The sequence below is a fragment of the Rosa rugosa genome, chromosome 1 (assembly GCF_958449725.1).
Source record: "Rosa rugosa chromosome 1, drRosRugo1.1, whole genome shotgun sequence".
NCBI classification, from domain to species: domain Eukaryota; kingdom Viridiplantae; phylum Streptophyta; class Magnoliopsida; order Rosales; family Rosaceae; genus Rosa; species Rosa rugosa.
This window is the reverse complement of record NC_084820.1, coordinates 12001253-12016407: the sequence shown is the minus strand read 5'-3', so window position 1 is coordinate 12016407 and position 15155 is coordinate 12001253. Positions and strand designations below refer to the sequence as shown.

The window sequence follows — 15155 nt, the reverse complement described above, 5'->3', positions numbered from 1 at the left end:
ACCTGACAACTCCACCAGCCACCAACCACCCACCCCAAAATGAATTCCGATTTTGGCCTTGAACGTGAGCTTGGCCCTGACGACAGTTACCGTCCCCAAATCAAAATCTCACATTACATGCAAATGCAGCAATTTGACAACTTCTAATCCAATTCAAATTGAGAAAACAAGAACAAACAATGTCTGAAAACAAGAACAAACAATTCAACTTCTAATCTAAAATTTCAATCTCCCATCTCCACTAACAAAATTAGAATCCCACCTGGAAACTTTTACGGTCAATATGAGAGGCAGCCGGCGACCCAAGCCGTCGATGAACCCACGGCGGCGGCCCCGGCGGCTCCATCTCCAACGTCGACCTCTACAAAGGCCGCTCCTACCAGTAATCCGCCCTCTCCGCCATCAATTCCTACCTCTCGTCTCACTCCCTCCAAGTCTTCCTCAAATTCCCCACCCCTCCCGCCAGAAAGATCACCGACGCCCTCAAATTCCTCGTTGCCCTCCTCGTCCAAACCGTCGTTGTCGGACTTGAAGCCCTTGGTCGTAGATCTTGATCCGAGCAATGGTTTTCCTGCCGAACAGAGAATGAAGCCCTTGGTCGCAGACGATCTTCTTCTTCTTCGTCGGGTGGAGAAGCCTGCGGTGGTTGACGTTGTCGGTGATAATCGTAGTGACGTCATATTCGGAGATCTGCTTCGTCCTATCCTTCCCAATCGACTCGAGAAATTCAATCAGCAGCTTCAAGCCAAATCTGAGAAACTCAAATTTCTTGGGGCAGTGAAGCCTCTTGCTCCTCCTCGTCGGAGCGGTAGCGGCGTCGACATCGGCGTTGTCTGGTCTAAGTTGAAGATGAAAAGCATACTCTTTATATATATATAACAAATTTGGTGTAAAAGTACGACTTTGCCCTTAAAAATCTAGTCACATATATGACACGTGATATTTTTAACGGAACCGTCACAAATTTTGGACGGAAGTATCACGTTGATGTCAAACTATGTCTTTGGGTATCACATTGATACTTTTGAGAGTTCGGGTATCAAATTAGCCTTGGCAGTATAGTTTGGGGACGGTGACTGAATTTTTCTCTTATTATATCTTTTTTTTTTTTTTGAAATGTCTCTTATTATATCTTTAAAAGACCTTGCTTAAGTACGATTTCCCCGGAAGTATGTTTACAATTTTACATACTATAATATATACATAATATAATCGGTGTGGGATTCGTATTATAATACGTAGAAATTGACAGAAATAATTAGGAGCAGAAAGAAAGGACGAAGAGAATCGAGGTAGCTAGCTGAATGTTCGGACCAAGTCCGTGGGAGGCCAATGAAAAAGATCGAAGACCAAGTAGCCAATGAAAGTATGAAACCATAGGCCAAAGGGCATGGGGGATTCAGGAGCTGCTGAATTGGTAAACCAAAAACCACATGAGAGGAATATATATGTAATGTACGTATGTATACTGGAACAACCAACGGCCACAAGCCTTGCACGAGCAGAGAAGAAAGATTCGACCGAATCCCCCTATCGAACCACACCTCACGTGAAATTGCAAAACATCTTATCATCGTTTCAGAAAATTTCAGGCCCCCCCCCCCCACCACTTCCAAACCAAACCCGGCCAACCCTCTCTCTCTCTCTCACAAAACCCACCATTTCGCCATAATTGGTTTTCTGTTTTCTGGGTCTGAAAAATCTGGAACTGTACCTCTGACTGGTCAATGTCTCATGTCTTCCTCCACATCGGTAGTATTAGGCGTATGTTCTTGTTATTACTTCGTACATGAACAATTATTTCTCCGATATGCGTATAACTATATATCATTAATTATTAATCATATTATTGGAGGGATTAGGGTTTAGGAATTTCAATTCAGAATACCTAGTGATCGAATACCCTCCCCGAAGTGAATTTAAGTGTGTATAATACTACAAATCGCTAAGTTTTGAGATTCAAAATGTGTAGGCCTCTAATTGTTAAGCTATTAGTGTAACACTTCAAACTTCACTTCTTATTTTTAGTAAGACATACGTTTCGTAAAGTTATAATTAAATATCTACTTTTAGGTACATATGAGATTTTGTCCCAAGTATCTAGTAGGTCTATTTTAGACATTTGATAAATTAGAGTCAATTTCACTGGAATGTATAAACTAATATTTTTAACCACTAAAACCACATACTCTCATCAAATAATATTAAATAATTATATGTATTATTAAAGACTTTGACTCCTAATTGATAATTTTGTAAGTCCAAATCCTACGTCGTTTGTACGTTATCGAGACCCTCTCCAATATGTCTATATATGGAATTGGGTTGAACGTTATATTTAGCAAAATTATTGCATTTACAATCATAAATTCAAGTTTTCTCATTATTGTTAACTGGCTTGTCTTTATTTAAAATTTTTGACTTGCTGAATTGAATTCGAATCTTCTTGTCAGAGATGAAATTAATCAAAATCGAATCAAAACAGATCAAATTGCACATACCAAATGTGGATCGATTATAGAAACTTTTAGTCACCTTCGATTTTTATAAAATAAAAACCTGATATTATTATCCATTAGCAGTTTGAAAATCTCAAAATTTAATCATTATTTGACAGAGTGAAAATAGAAATATTTACTAAACCAACTAGACTCAATACATACGAGTTTAGGACCAAATGTTTTTAGGGCCCAAGCAAATATCATCGAGTTTCTACTAATTTAACATGCCACGTGGCCTGCCCATTGTGGGGTCCCGCTTACATCCTCCTAAACCTCCTACTAATCTATAATTTAATGAAGCAAAACCAAAAAGGCAGATGCTCAGGGTCTATAAAAGCAGAAAAGCATGGTCCAGCACAGAGAAAAACTTCACTTCTCTCTTAAGTAATAGCCTTCACCACCAAACACACACTCCCCCAAAACCCTCTCCCAGACTCCCACGCACTCACTCTGTACGGTCCAATCCACACTATTTCATATCTTGAATCCAAATCCCATCTCTCCTTCCATCATCCTCCACTTCATTTCATTTCATTTCATTTCCTCTGTAAACATATTCTCTCTTTAATGGACTCGTGCAGTTTCGACAACGTCAAGGCGGAGAAAGCCAGCGCCATGCGGAGGTACAACCGTCTCCGCACCATCGCCAGGCTTTTCCGCCTCACCGAGCTCTGCGTCGCCGCCGTCTTGCTCTCCTGGACCTTCACTCGCCTCCCCTTCGCCCTCCGCATCTCCCTCGACTACCTCCGCCTCTTCTCCGGCGTCGTTTCGAGCCCTCTCTTCGTCTTCCTCGTCTGCAACGCCATCATCGTCTCTCTCTTCGCCAAGTCCCGCAACGTCACCGCCTCCGCCTCGCCTCGGGATCCGAAGGACGATGTGGAGACTCAGCTTTACGATGAGTTCACCAACAACTGCGGCGGAAAGATGTCGAACTCCGGTAACGACGTCGTCTCCAGTGTGAAAGAGGAGGTTGTGTATCAGGACAAGCAGATCATCTCCGAGGTGAACGCCACCGATCCTAAACCTGAAACCGACCCGAACTCCGGCACTGGGTCAGACGCGGACTCGGACTCGGATTCGGGTTTGGAGTTTCCGAAAGCTATCCGGAGGACGAAGTCGGAGAAGTTCGAGAGAGTTGTTCCGGCGAAGCTAAAAAGGTCGGACACCGAGGATTGCCGGAAAATGCTGAGGTCCGGCGAGGAAACTGTGCCGGAAGATTTCGATCCAGAGGACGACTTGAGCAACGAGGAGTTTCAGCGCGCCATTGAAGCTTTCATTGAGAAGCAGAAGAGGTTTCGTCATCAGGAAGAGTCTCTGGCCATTGTGCTTCAAAACCAGAGCTGATGAAAAAAAAAAATAGCAAGAAAGTTAAATGTTATGATTCTACGGCTATTTAATTAGTGTTAAGTACAGTAATTTTTCATCAAATTGGGGTTAAATTAACAAGTTTACCACTTCTTTAATTTTCTGGGCATTTCACTTTTCTGATATTTTTACTTGTGCCGTCGGTTTTAGATTAACTGACGGTACAAGGCATTAAAGAATTTATTCCGATCGTCGGCTTGTTATTATTAAATTAGATAAGTGGCATGGTTTGAAAATCTGAAGATTGTAGATGCTTCATGCATGGCTGTGTTAGCAAGTGGGGATTTGGTATGTTCTGGAATAATCATATGGGGTTAAAGTAGGGGAATGGAATCGAATTCCAATTTCCATAATAAGAGTTAGCGTGTGAATATTCTTTGTTGCCTTTGATTGAAACATGCATATTTTTCTGAAAAATCACTATTTTAATGGTGAAAGAACTCAAGAGCCCATTTCGGGACTGGGTTCATGGTTGTTGTTTATAATTACTGGCCAAGTTTCTAACACCTTAATTATTAGTTAATTTAGCCGGTTTTGATTTGTCAGTGTTAATTAGAATTTCCTGATTTGGGCACCGGAAGTTCTCTTTTTTCGCACTGAAATTGTTGAGTGATTCACACTTGTTACATTTACAATTTTTCCTACCGAATGATCTCCTCAATTCCTTGTTCAACGTAGTCCTCTGACATCTAGTATGGTTCTTATTACCTCTAATATCAAATGTGCCTGCATCTTGTTTTGGTTATGTTTTGTTTTATTTTGATGCATTTTGCATCCACAATTCAACAGCTTCTTTTCTTATTTTATCTTTCTTTTGTTTATATTTATGCATGCCAATGGCCAATTAGATATGCATGCTAATTGGGATTATTTAACCCATCTAATGACTTTATTTTGTGTGCGATAGGATTGTATATATATTGGTGATTGTGGAAGAATATGATACCTACTTGTTGTTTTTATTTTTGATAGCTACCTAGTTATCAGATCACGCGTTTCTATAGGCTCTTCTCAATCTTTTTCTTACGAGCTACGAATACGGTCTTCTGATTAAATAAGAATTCTAAACAATTATGGTTTGTTAAATGGTACTGAAATATTCTCTTGATTGTCACCAAGTGGCTTTTCAATTTTTAACCAATGAATAACAAACTTGATTCTTGTCCATAAACAATCATTTTCAGAAAAAGAAGTTCCACATTTGGTTCTATCCAGTAATCACTAGTCAGTTACGACAAGCCTTGTCAACATATGGTGTCATAAACTCAATAAGCATTTGTCTCGCATGAGGTAAAAGAAGTTGTTATTGTCTAGTAACACAGACTTCTATAGTGGATAAACAGCACCAATCATCAGATCATCATGTAATTATATGAAAATGATCGATTTCTCAAAGCCATACTGTACTTTTAACTTCCCATGTAATCTCTGCAACAAAAGCCACTTTTACCTATTCCAAAGAATTGATTCTTAGGCCCTGTTTGGGATTGCTTCGCTTTTAAAAAAATCAGCTTTTGTTCAAAATTTTAGATTTTATTATGTTTGGTAAATAAATAAAAAGCAGGTTTAATTTAAAGTTGTAGATCACTGGCAGCAGATTTTAGAAGCAGCCTAGAGGTTGCTTTTGGAAGCTTGGAAGCTGCTGTGGATCAAAACACACTCTGCAGTTGTTTTATGTACTGACAGCACTTTTAAAAATATTATTTACCAAACACGAAACTATTTTAATTCACAGTTGATTATTCTCACAACACAGCAGCAACAGTTTTTTTTAAAAGTCACAGCAATCTCAAACTAGCCCTTAGTGAGGTGATCTTCATTATCGACCAACCTTTATTTCGATATAATTTTAAGATCACGTGTATATAATGATATATGTATGTATACATTACATCCCCCCTAAATGGAAGTAAGACGTCAAGATGGCTTAGTTTTCCGATTAAAATAGAGGAGGTCATCTCGCGAAATACACCCGGTCCGTTCTTTTATTTGTTATTAAATAAGAAAAGTTACGGTATTGGGGAGATGGTTATACCATGAGTAAATTTCAGTGGTTGAAGTACATATAGTTGTTATCATGGCTTATAAATTTTTTTTCTCTATTATCAGTTGATTCAGTTTTGCAAAGAAGTTATGCCAAAAAAAATTTTAGTTATTCTACGATTAAAGCGATTAGGTAGAGGGGGAAATGGTAAGTGTTAGATGCCAACAAGCAATGTGTGCATTCTATACCTATGCTGTGGCCTGTGTTCTTTCAATTAGTTAGAGAAGTCTTCCTTAACAAAGCTTTTCTTAGAAGAAATTCAAACCATAAAATTATATATATATGAGATTGTTCAAGTAAATCCAGTATATGTGTCTGGTCCAAACTCGATGTTACTTGCTCTAGTTGAAATAAGGTTTATATTAGAGATATTCTCGGAGAATCTAGGAGATATCCAATCAATGTACGATTATGTTTCCATGTACAATTCTATCTCTATGCTTGTAATCCTCTATATAAAGAGACCCCTATTATCAATGAAAGCACGACTCAATTCTCTCTAAATTTTGGTTTTCCCTAAACACGTTATTAGCACAAAACTCTAACCCTGAAACAAATAGCCAAACCCTGATTCAAGAAGCAAAAACCCTAAATTCGAATACAAAACCTTGAATCCTTTTCTGCCTCCACTTCACACCTTGAAGCCCTACACAGCAGGAGTCCAGAACTGGCGGCAGAACCACCAGAACCGGCCGGAAACCTACCGAACCGGCCACCGGAAGCTCCAAACCACCCGCAACAAATACTCCACCGGTTCACCACCTTTCGGACCTCCAATTGCTACCAAAATTTACCAGCAGCAGTTCTTTGATCCCAGAATTCCGGAACCGGAAGAAAAATAGTGAAAACTGGCCTAAAAGTCAGTGAACCGGCTGACTGAACCTTCTGTAGAAAAACCGGCAGAAAAAAAAAAGGGGGAGCCCAAGCCGCTGACGTCAGCACGCCGTCATCATCCACGTCATCTGCCATGACAGCAACAGCGCCACGACAGCACCAGTGCCACGTCACCACGGTCAACGCCGGTTGACCGTTTCCGGTGACTTTTCCGGCCAGATTTCCTGTCATTTTCTGGCCATTTTTTTCAGCGACCTATTTCGAGATATTTTTTACTAAAAGTTCCTTTTTTTGAGTTTTTATTCAATTTCTCTTCCTTTTCTCGGGGACTTGCAAACTCCCTTCTTTTACCCCTCTTTCTTCATCATAGGGGATACCTAATTAAGCCGAACTGTGGAGGTTCGTGCTCATTCCAAGCTTGGAGCTTGTTGAGATCTCCAAACTTAGAGTCTGTAGAGAATTTATGATCGACCACTTACGTCATTGTTTCGATCTAATCCAATACCTCTTGGAATTGAATTTCTTGGGAGCGATTACACTAAAAAATTCCTAATTTCTTGGAAGCGACTACGCTCAGAAATTTTATATGTTTTCGTGGTAGCTTTTTTTGCTCCGAAACTAACCATTTTTCTTATTCTCTTTCAGGATGAGTAACTTGAACAAATTGGACTTTGCTCCATTGAGAACAACTGGCTCTGGATATCACAGGTGGGTTCGTGATGTCTGCCAACATCTCAAGGCCGATGGAATCCTGGATATGATTCTCGAGCCTAACCAGGACGTGCTAACTGTTGAGCAAGCTCAAGGTTTGGAAGCAAATAGAGCAGCCTTAGAGGCAAATAAGGCGAAAGCCATCATCCTAATGACTCGTCATATGGATGATTCGCTCTAGTACGAGTGTATGAATGAAGGAGACCCCAGAAGGCTGTGGGTCTCACTCGAAGAAATATTTGGCAACATCCTTGACTCCCTGCTTCCTAACCTAGAAGTGAGATGGCATAGCCTCCGCTTCTGTGATTTCAAGTCAGTTCTTGACTACAACTCGGAAGCACTTCGCATTAAATCCTTAATGAAATTCTGTGGTAAAGAGATCACAAATGCAATGTTGATTGAGAAGACTCTCTCTACCTTCCCCGTTTCTGCATTGATGGTTGCTAAGAACTATCGAATCGATGTTACTGTAGGACGGATCACAAAGTTTCATGAGCTCATTGGAGCTATGAATCTCGCTGAAAAGCATGACAACATCTTTGTGAAAAACTATAATTTGAGATCCGTGGAAACAGTGTATATTCCGGAATCCAATTATAGTCGCGCTCCTAAGAGAGGGCGCCAAGAGCGAAACCCTAATCTTAGGGATACTTCTGGACGTTCTGGTCCATATAATCACTCTACTTGGGAAGCTAACTGCCAAAATAGGCGAACACGGAACCGAAGAGTTCAACGTGGAAAGAGAGAGGGAGGCAACGCCTCTGGCCATGTTGGTAGCGCCACCAACACTAGGAGCCATCTAAATGATGCTTTCAAAGCGCCTCAATCAATGGAGTCTGAGCGAAGAGATGTATGTTCTCGATGTGGAGTATCCAGTCATTGGACACACATTTGTAGAGCTCGTGAAGAAATTGTCACAGCCTACAAAACATATTGTGAAGCAAGAGAAGCTCACTATGTGGAACAAGAACATCAAGAAGATGATCTACAGTGAAAAATTGAAGACAACAAATCTGGCTGGGATGAATAGATCGCCAATTCTGTTTAAGTCTTTATTTTTCAAAGAGATGTAATAGGCAATTGTCATATACTTTGTAGTAAATGCCATTGGTTTAGTTTTTCTTCACATAGGCTCATCCAAAATAAGTGTGATGTCTAGGAAGGTTTTGAGATAAGTGGTACTTAAGCGAGCTTTGCTCCACTGACATCTCTCTACTCACATGGTCATATTTATTTTGGAGTTACCGAAAGAAGTCAAACGACTACATTTGTTTTGCATTAGCTAGCATTTGGATTAGATTCTCCTAACGGTTAAGAGACAATGATGTACTCCGTTGGCTTATGAATAAAATTTCGAGTTCTTTTCATTATGACTCCATTTTGATTCTGAGCATATTACTTTTGTGACTACGATGGCTGGGTCATCAATATTAATTCAAGGACAGGGAATAGCCCAAGTTCCCATTGCCAAATGACACCTTGATTACTGTCACATAAACTCTCTACGCTCCTAGGGCAAATTGCACCTATGAATAGCCAATGGATTCCCTGCGAAAACGCATGTAGAGAACGGAAATGAGTTCCTTTGCAATGCCTCTAACGATTGCAAATAAAGGTGCATCTTAGAGAAGTTTATGTGTCTATCTAGTGGACTCTATGTCACTATTCGAGCTATTAAATCCAATAAAGTTATGAGAGTAGATCTCTTGGATTTAGACACAATGATAGGTCATCCTAGTCATGACGATCCGTCTACTAAAGACTTCGCATGGACATCCATTCTCTCGAGCGAAATGAAGCATGAATCAAAAGTTGATTCCAGGACTAAGTGTGACTGCCGCCGCTGCTTCTGTCGCCGCCACAGTCCACCACCAGCCTAGGGTTGGCACAGTCCCTATCCATGACGCCATGGATGGTACCCATCATGGTGATGGCGCCCTAGGTGATGCTGCAATCACCAACTTTGCTTCAAATAGCGTTTCAGACGCTCAGGCCCAACCACAATCCTCATTGGTTGCTTCTAAAACCTCTCGCTTGTTTTTCAAAGCCCGTTCCTTAGGGAATTTAGGACTGAGACCGTCATATGCAAAGGATATGAAAATACTCATTCTGTTCTTACATAGAATCCATGGGGATTCTGTGGACTAGTTCAACCAACTTGCGGACGTTTAAATATCTCATGATGTTGGTTGACACTCAAACACGCTGGTCACGTGTTATGCCATTGTCCACTTGTAATGCTGCTTATGCTACACTCCTAGCACTTATCATATGACAACAGGCTCACTCCTCGAATCATCCTATTCAGTCAATTGGATTTGACTATGCTAGAGAGCTTACATCAAAGACTTTCGATGGATATTGCAATGGGACTGATGTTGGACATCATATTCTCATGAACACACCCAAATGATCTCGCGGAAATGACTACGATGGTCGTCAGGATATTGGTAATGCGCACCAATCTCCTTATATCCGCTTGGGGTGATGCAATATCGCATGCAACTATGCTCATTCGTCTATGACCTACCGCCACTCAATGTATCTCTGCGTTACAGCTAGTGACTGGGTACAAGTATTTCGTACTTACGCACATTTGAGTGAGCCATTTATGTGCCAATTGCGCCGCCACAGCGCACTATGATAGCTCCTTACAGACGAATGGGAAACTACGTTGGATTTGTGATTCCAACAATCGTCCGCCACTTAATGCCCTTGTTAGGCGATCTCCTCACCGCTAGATTTGCGGATGTCACTTTGATGAAACAGTCTTCCCTTCGTTAGGGGGAGATAAGAACACAGATGTTCAGCAGGAATGACAGGAATTGTCGTGGCCTGTCCCCACTATGTCTCATCTCGATCCCCGTTAAAGTGACGAGATCACACAAATATGCTACAAACATGCCTGCAAGGAAGGACGTCCCTACGAGAGGGCGTAGCGCCACCCTATATGGAGGCAGACATGGCGCCAACGCCAAAGAGACTGCACTCTGGCGTTATAGGCCAGGTCCCCAGCAAAGATGCGTGAGAGGCTCGTGGGTTCGAAGGATACTTTGGCACATTCCAATCCTTTGATCATCGACACTCAAAATCCGTCTCATGAGTATCTTCCGGGTTATGGTTACCGTTGGGGGACGCCTCAACGTCAGAACCTATTCCTGAGAATATAGAGCTCTTTGAAAATTACACTAGTGTACATGAGACGTGCGATAGAAACTCCATCATAATTGTTGATGTAGTTGCGCATGAGTTTGTTGAGTCTGATGATATCGAACCACGCTCCGTTGATGAATGAATGCCAACGTCAAGAAATTTGGCCTAAATGGAAAGATGCGATCCAGGTTAAGATGAATTCTCTAACGAAGAAGAAGGTTTTCGAGTCAGTGATGCCAACACCTCCTAACATAAAACCTATGGACTAATGGGTATTCGTTAGAAAGCGTGATGAGAAAAAGATATGGTAATCTCACCTTATGGCGCAAGGCTTCTCACAAAATGCCCTGAATTCGACTACGATGAGACATATTCTCTCGTAATGGATGTCATTGCACTCCATTACCCTGTCAGTTTGGTAGTTTCTGAATTACTGATCATGCAGCTTACAAATTTGGTCACTACGTATCTCTATGGGGATCTAGATACGAAATGTACATGAAGTTTCATGGTGAACTTCATTTACCCAAGTCAAGTGACTCTAGACCACGGAGCGCGTTTGCAATAAGGTTGAAACGCTCACTAAAGTGACTACTTGATTGGGAAGGGATATGCCCGCGCGTTTCCATAACAAGTTTTGGATTCTATCGCGGTTCATGTTGGACATGATCTTCATTGGAAGCCCTTAAAGAGTTAAGGGAAACCGCTTAACACTTGAAATCCGAGTTTGAGATGAAGGATTTTGAGAGAACACGATTATGTCTCGGTTTCGAACTTGAGCATCGTGTTGATAGATGCTTAGGCATTTTGACAAGGTCAAGCCTCCCAGCACCCCCATGATCGTCCGTAGTCTTGATCCTGAAAAGGATCCTCTTCGTCCAAAGGATGATGACGAAGATGTGCTAGAGGCAGGAGTGCCTTACTTAAGTACAATAGGCGCATTATTGTACTTAGCTTAATGAACAAGACCGGACATCTCATTTGCCATAAACTCTTTAGCTAAGATATAGCTCTGCGCCAACGCGATGCCATTGGATTGGTGTAAAGGATATCTTTCGGTACTTGATATATACGATTGATATGGGCTTGTTCTATCCCTACAGAGAGATGATGGATTCAGACCCATCACACACCAGGAACGCCGCCAACATTAGCCCACGTCCTCTATCCCCATCCCAAAACAACATGTGTTTTGGAAGGTTTTGCTCATATTGGGTATCTCTCTGACTCAGACAAAGGTCATTCCCAAACTGGTTAAGTGTTCACCAGGGGTAAAGACTGTGATATCTTGGAGGTTTACAGAATAGACCCCCTAGTCGCTATATCTTTGAACAATGCATAGATTATTGATCTTCACGAAGTGGTTCGTGAATGTATATGGATTGGATCCATACTTACGCATGTTCGAACAATTGTGGTTTGAAGTCTACCACAGATGAGCCTACAAGCATTTAGGATAATGCTGCTTGTTTTGAACAAATGAAGCAAGGCTACATCAAAAGCGACAACACCAAGCATAATCAGCAACAACAGACTCTCCTCAAGATCAAAGTGAATTAGGTTTGATCTGAGGACAGTGTGCCAGACTTGCTCACTAAGTCATTGGCTTAATTCCACTTTCGAGAAACATGTTGGTAACATCGTTTGCGGAAGTTATCCGAACTCCCATGACCGTTGTCATCAGGGGGAGATGCAGACATCAGGAGGGATATCTACATGTATGGTCTCGAAACGTGAAGGGTGTGTTGTGCTCTTTTTCCCCTTCGACCGAGGTTATTTTTGTCCCACAGGGTTTTTGTTACTTGACAAGGTTTTTAATGAGGCAACGAGAGGAGCACCACGTTTGGGCGACACAAGGGGAAGTGTTCAAGTAAATCCAAAATATGTGTCTGGCCCAAACTCGAGGTTACTAGCTCTAGTTGAAATAGGGTTTATATTAGATATATTCTGGAGAATCTAGGAGATATCCAATCAATGTAAGATTATGTTTCCATGTACAACTCTATCTCTATGTTTGTAATCCTCTATGTAAAGAGGCCCCTATTATTAATGAAAGCACGACTCAATTCTCTCCCAATTTTGATTTTCCTTAAACAGGGATATATATAACATGGAGGAGACCTTCCTTAATACATCTATTGAAATTCTGAATGGCCATAGTGCCAACAAACTTGCTTACTTATGGCTATAATTATATATTTTGTACTGCAAAATTGGGTGAATATATAGAAAACAAAGTTGTTATAAAATTTGAAATCACTATAACTATAAAGGATTATATATATTTGGTATATATTTTGAATTTTGTAAGCAGGTCATAAATTTAACTCGTGGATGACTGATTATTGCATAATAGACGTGAAAAGATAAAAAAAAGTCTAAATAGTGGTATGAAATAATCGGTGCATGCATATTTTGTTCCCTTGTGGTTCTCCAAGAATTAGAACCATATATTTACAATTTTGAAGAATCCTTGTGCTTCTGTAACATGGTTAACAATTTGACTTGGTAATTAGAACAGCGCCTTAATTTGCTCTGAAGAATACTTGACTAGCATGATTTAACTAATTTTCTTTCTTTGCTCCTAAGTATGAAATCAAGATCCCACTAACTTGGAAAGTAAATTGAGCTCATCTATATTCTCCAAACCACTTCGATCAACTCGATCATTCATATAAAACTACTCTTAGATAAGCAGATAATCATTAACTAATATGCATAAGAACAAATTTAGGTATAAACTTGGATACTTCATCTACCAGCACAACAAAATCTAATTGATCCAAAAAATAATATGCCGTGTCTCTGAATTTTCAATCACCTTTGTCATCACAATACCAACCATTAAAGAAGGCATCAATTCCCTTAAGTCATCAATGAGCACCATTAATTTATAAATATCTGATGTCTTTTCCTGGTCTAGATGAAAACTGCTGCTACATTGCTTAATCAGCAATATGCTTTTTCCATTGAATCAGATTCTTGAATATAACTAGAACATCACATGATAGATATATACTGAAAAATGGTTCTTATGATATCACCCACTTAGATTTTCAGATGTACATGGTTTCCAATTCGACGTTAACTGAAAGTACGTGATGTTGAATGTGAGCCATTATTGCAGAGGGGACAAAGATGCATGAGAGTCTCTGGTAGGGCTGCCAAACCATTAAATTCGTATGATATTTAAGCGTTTCTCCACCTGTGTACAGAATGTAGGTGTTTGAGGTATGAAATTTTAATAACTTTCCGATTGTGATTGGAGGCAAGTTCACCCCACTAAAAACTTTCTCGACGGATCGATGAGCCAAGAAATCCTAACTCCATGTTCAGAACACCATCATATAGATCCACAGATGATTCTCGACTGAAAGCCAAGAATCCTTTGTCATCATACAGATTCACAGATCATCATGATGATCATCATCTTGCCGTGGAAAGCTCAAATCTTTGGAAAATGTCGTCGAATCTAACACCCTGCAGTTCTCAATGCAACTTGTGATGACTTGACAACATATATCAATCAGTGAACTGGTACCAAAAGTATAAATCAAACAAGAAATAATAAATATCCATTTGTAGTGTAATTAATTTCTGAAATGTATACGCTACGTGTCTAGCAGAAAGTATAGCTCAAGTAACCATTAGAGAGGTCCCTGAGACAATTATGGTGTGACAAAAGAGACTAAACAGTGAAGCTAGCTAGTAAGCCGGCCAGTGTGGACAAATAAGATAGATTAGTATAGAGTCCTATAGGGTATAGCTAGCACGAGTATTAGTTGTTGTACTTGTTCCTTACTTTGAATTTGTTTTCTATTTATCTCCTCGATGATCATTGTTGCCAAAAATTCAAGAGAATTTGAGCTCATATATTCACTAAACAGAAATGAAAATAATTGTGTGACAATGTTCGTGATGGCTAACAAGACAGGCCAAAAAATTCAGATTTGCTTGAATTTTAGCTTTGAGAGTTTGAGATGATATATATTTAAGAAATACCTAATTAAATATTATAATAGCAATTAATTTCGTATTACAATACTTTCTAGTTTCTAGTTATCTATAAAGGATCGATAATGCTTAACTAAGTACAGTGATATACTGACATATGCATCTCTTGTATCAAACTAGGAACTGCCTTCCCAAAAAATCTGTCTTGATTTTGATTGAAATGGAAGTGCGATATGGATGGGGTGATGACAAAACATATAGGTAGTAGAAGGGAACTTTTCCTAGTAAGTTAGAAACGCTTGGGTAATAGCGCGCTGAGCTGGTTTCTGTAATCGACAACTCTCTTACATAATTCTCATTTTTCAAGCCTCTGGTCCATCCTATATAGAGGTCCAAAACCGTCCTACATATATCAGATAGCAATCGGCCAATCGCTGGTTATATGAACTCATGCCTGATCCATCCCTTCCCACTCTTTTTCAATTATTGGATGCATACATATTTATCCCTTTCATTTTCTCTTAGATAAAAAAGTCTATTGCATGCATGTCGTTTTATACTGCTCCGCCGTTTCATACATATTTATCCCTATT

General features: G+C 40.1%; 1 protein-coding gene across 1 annotated transcript; it reads left to right on the top strand.

Annotated features, from left to right (window-relative positions):
• The first annotated feature begins 2827 nt into the window (after positions 1–2827).
• Positions 2828–3958, top strand: LOC133727233 (uncharacterized). The gene has a single exon (XM_062154842.1). It carries the CDS (start codon positions 3069–3071, stop codon positions 3843–3845), a length of 777 nt encoding a protein of 258 aa, XP_062010826.1. The 5' UTR covers positions 2828–3068; the 3' UTR covers positions 3846–3958.
• The last annotated feature ends 11197 nt before the right edge of the window (positions 3959–15155 follow it).

Coding starts and splice junctions, on each gene's coding strand:
- LOC133727233 (XM_062154842.1), top strand. CDS start 3,069: ATGGACTCGTGCAGTTTCGACAACGTCAAGGCGGAGAAAGCCAGCGCC.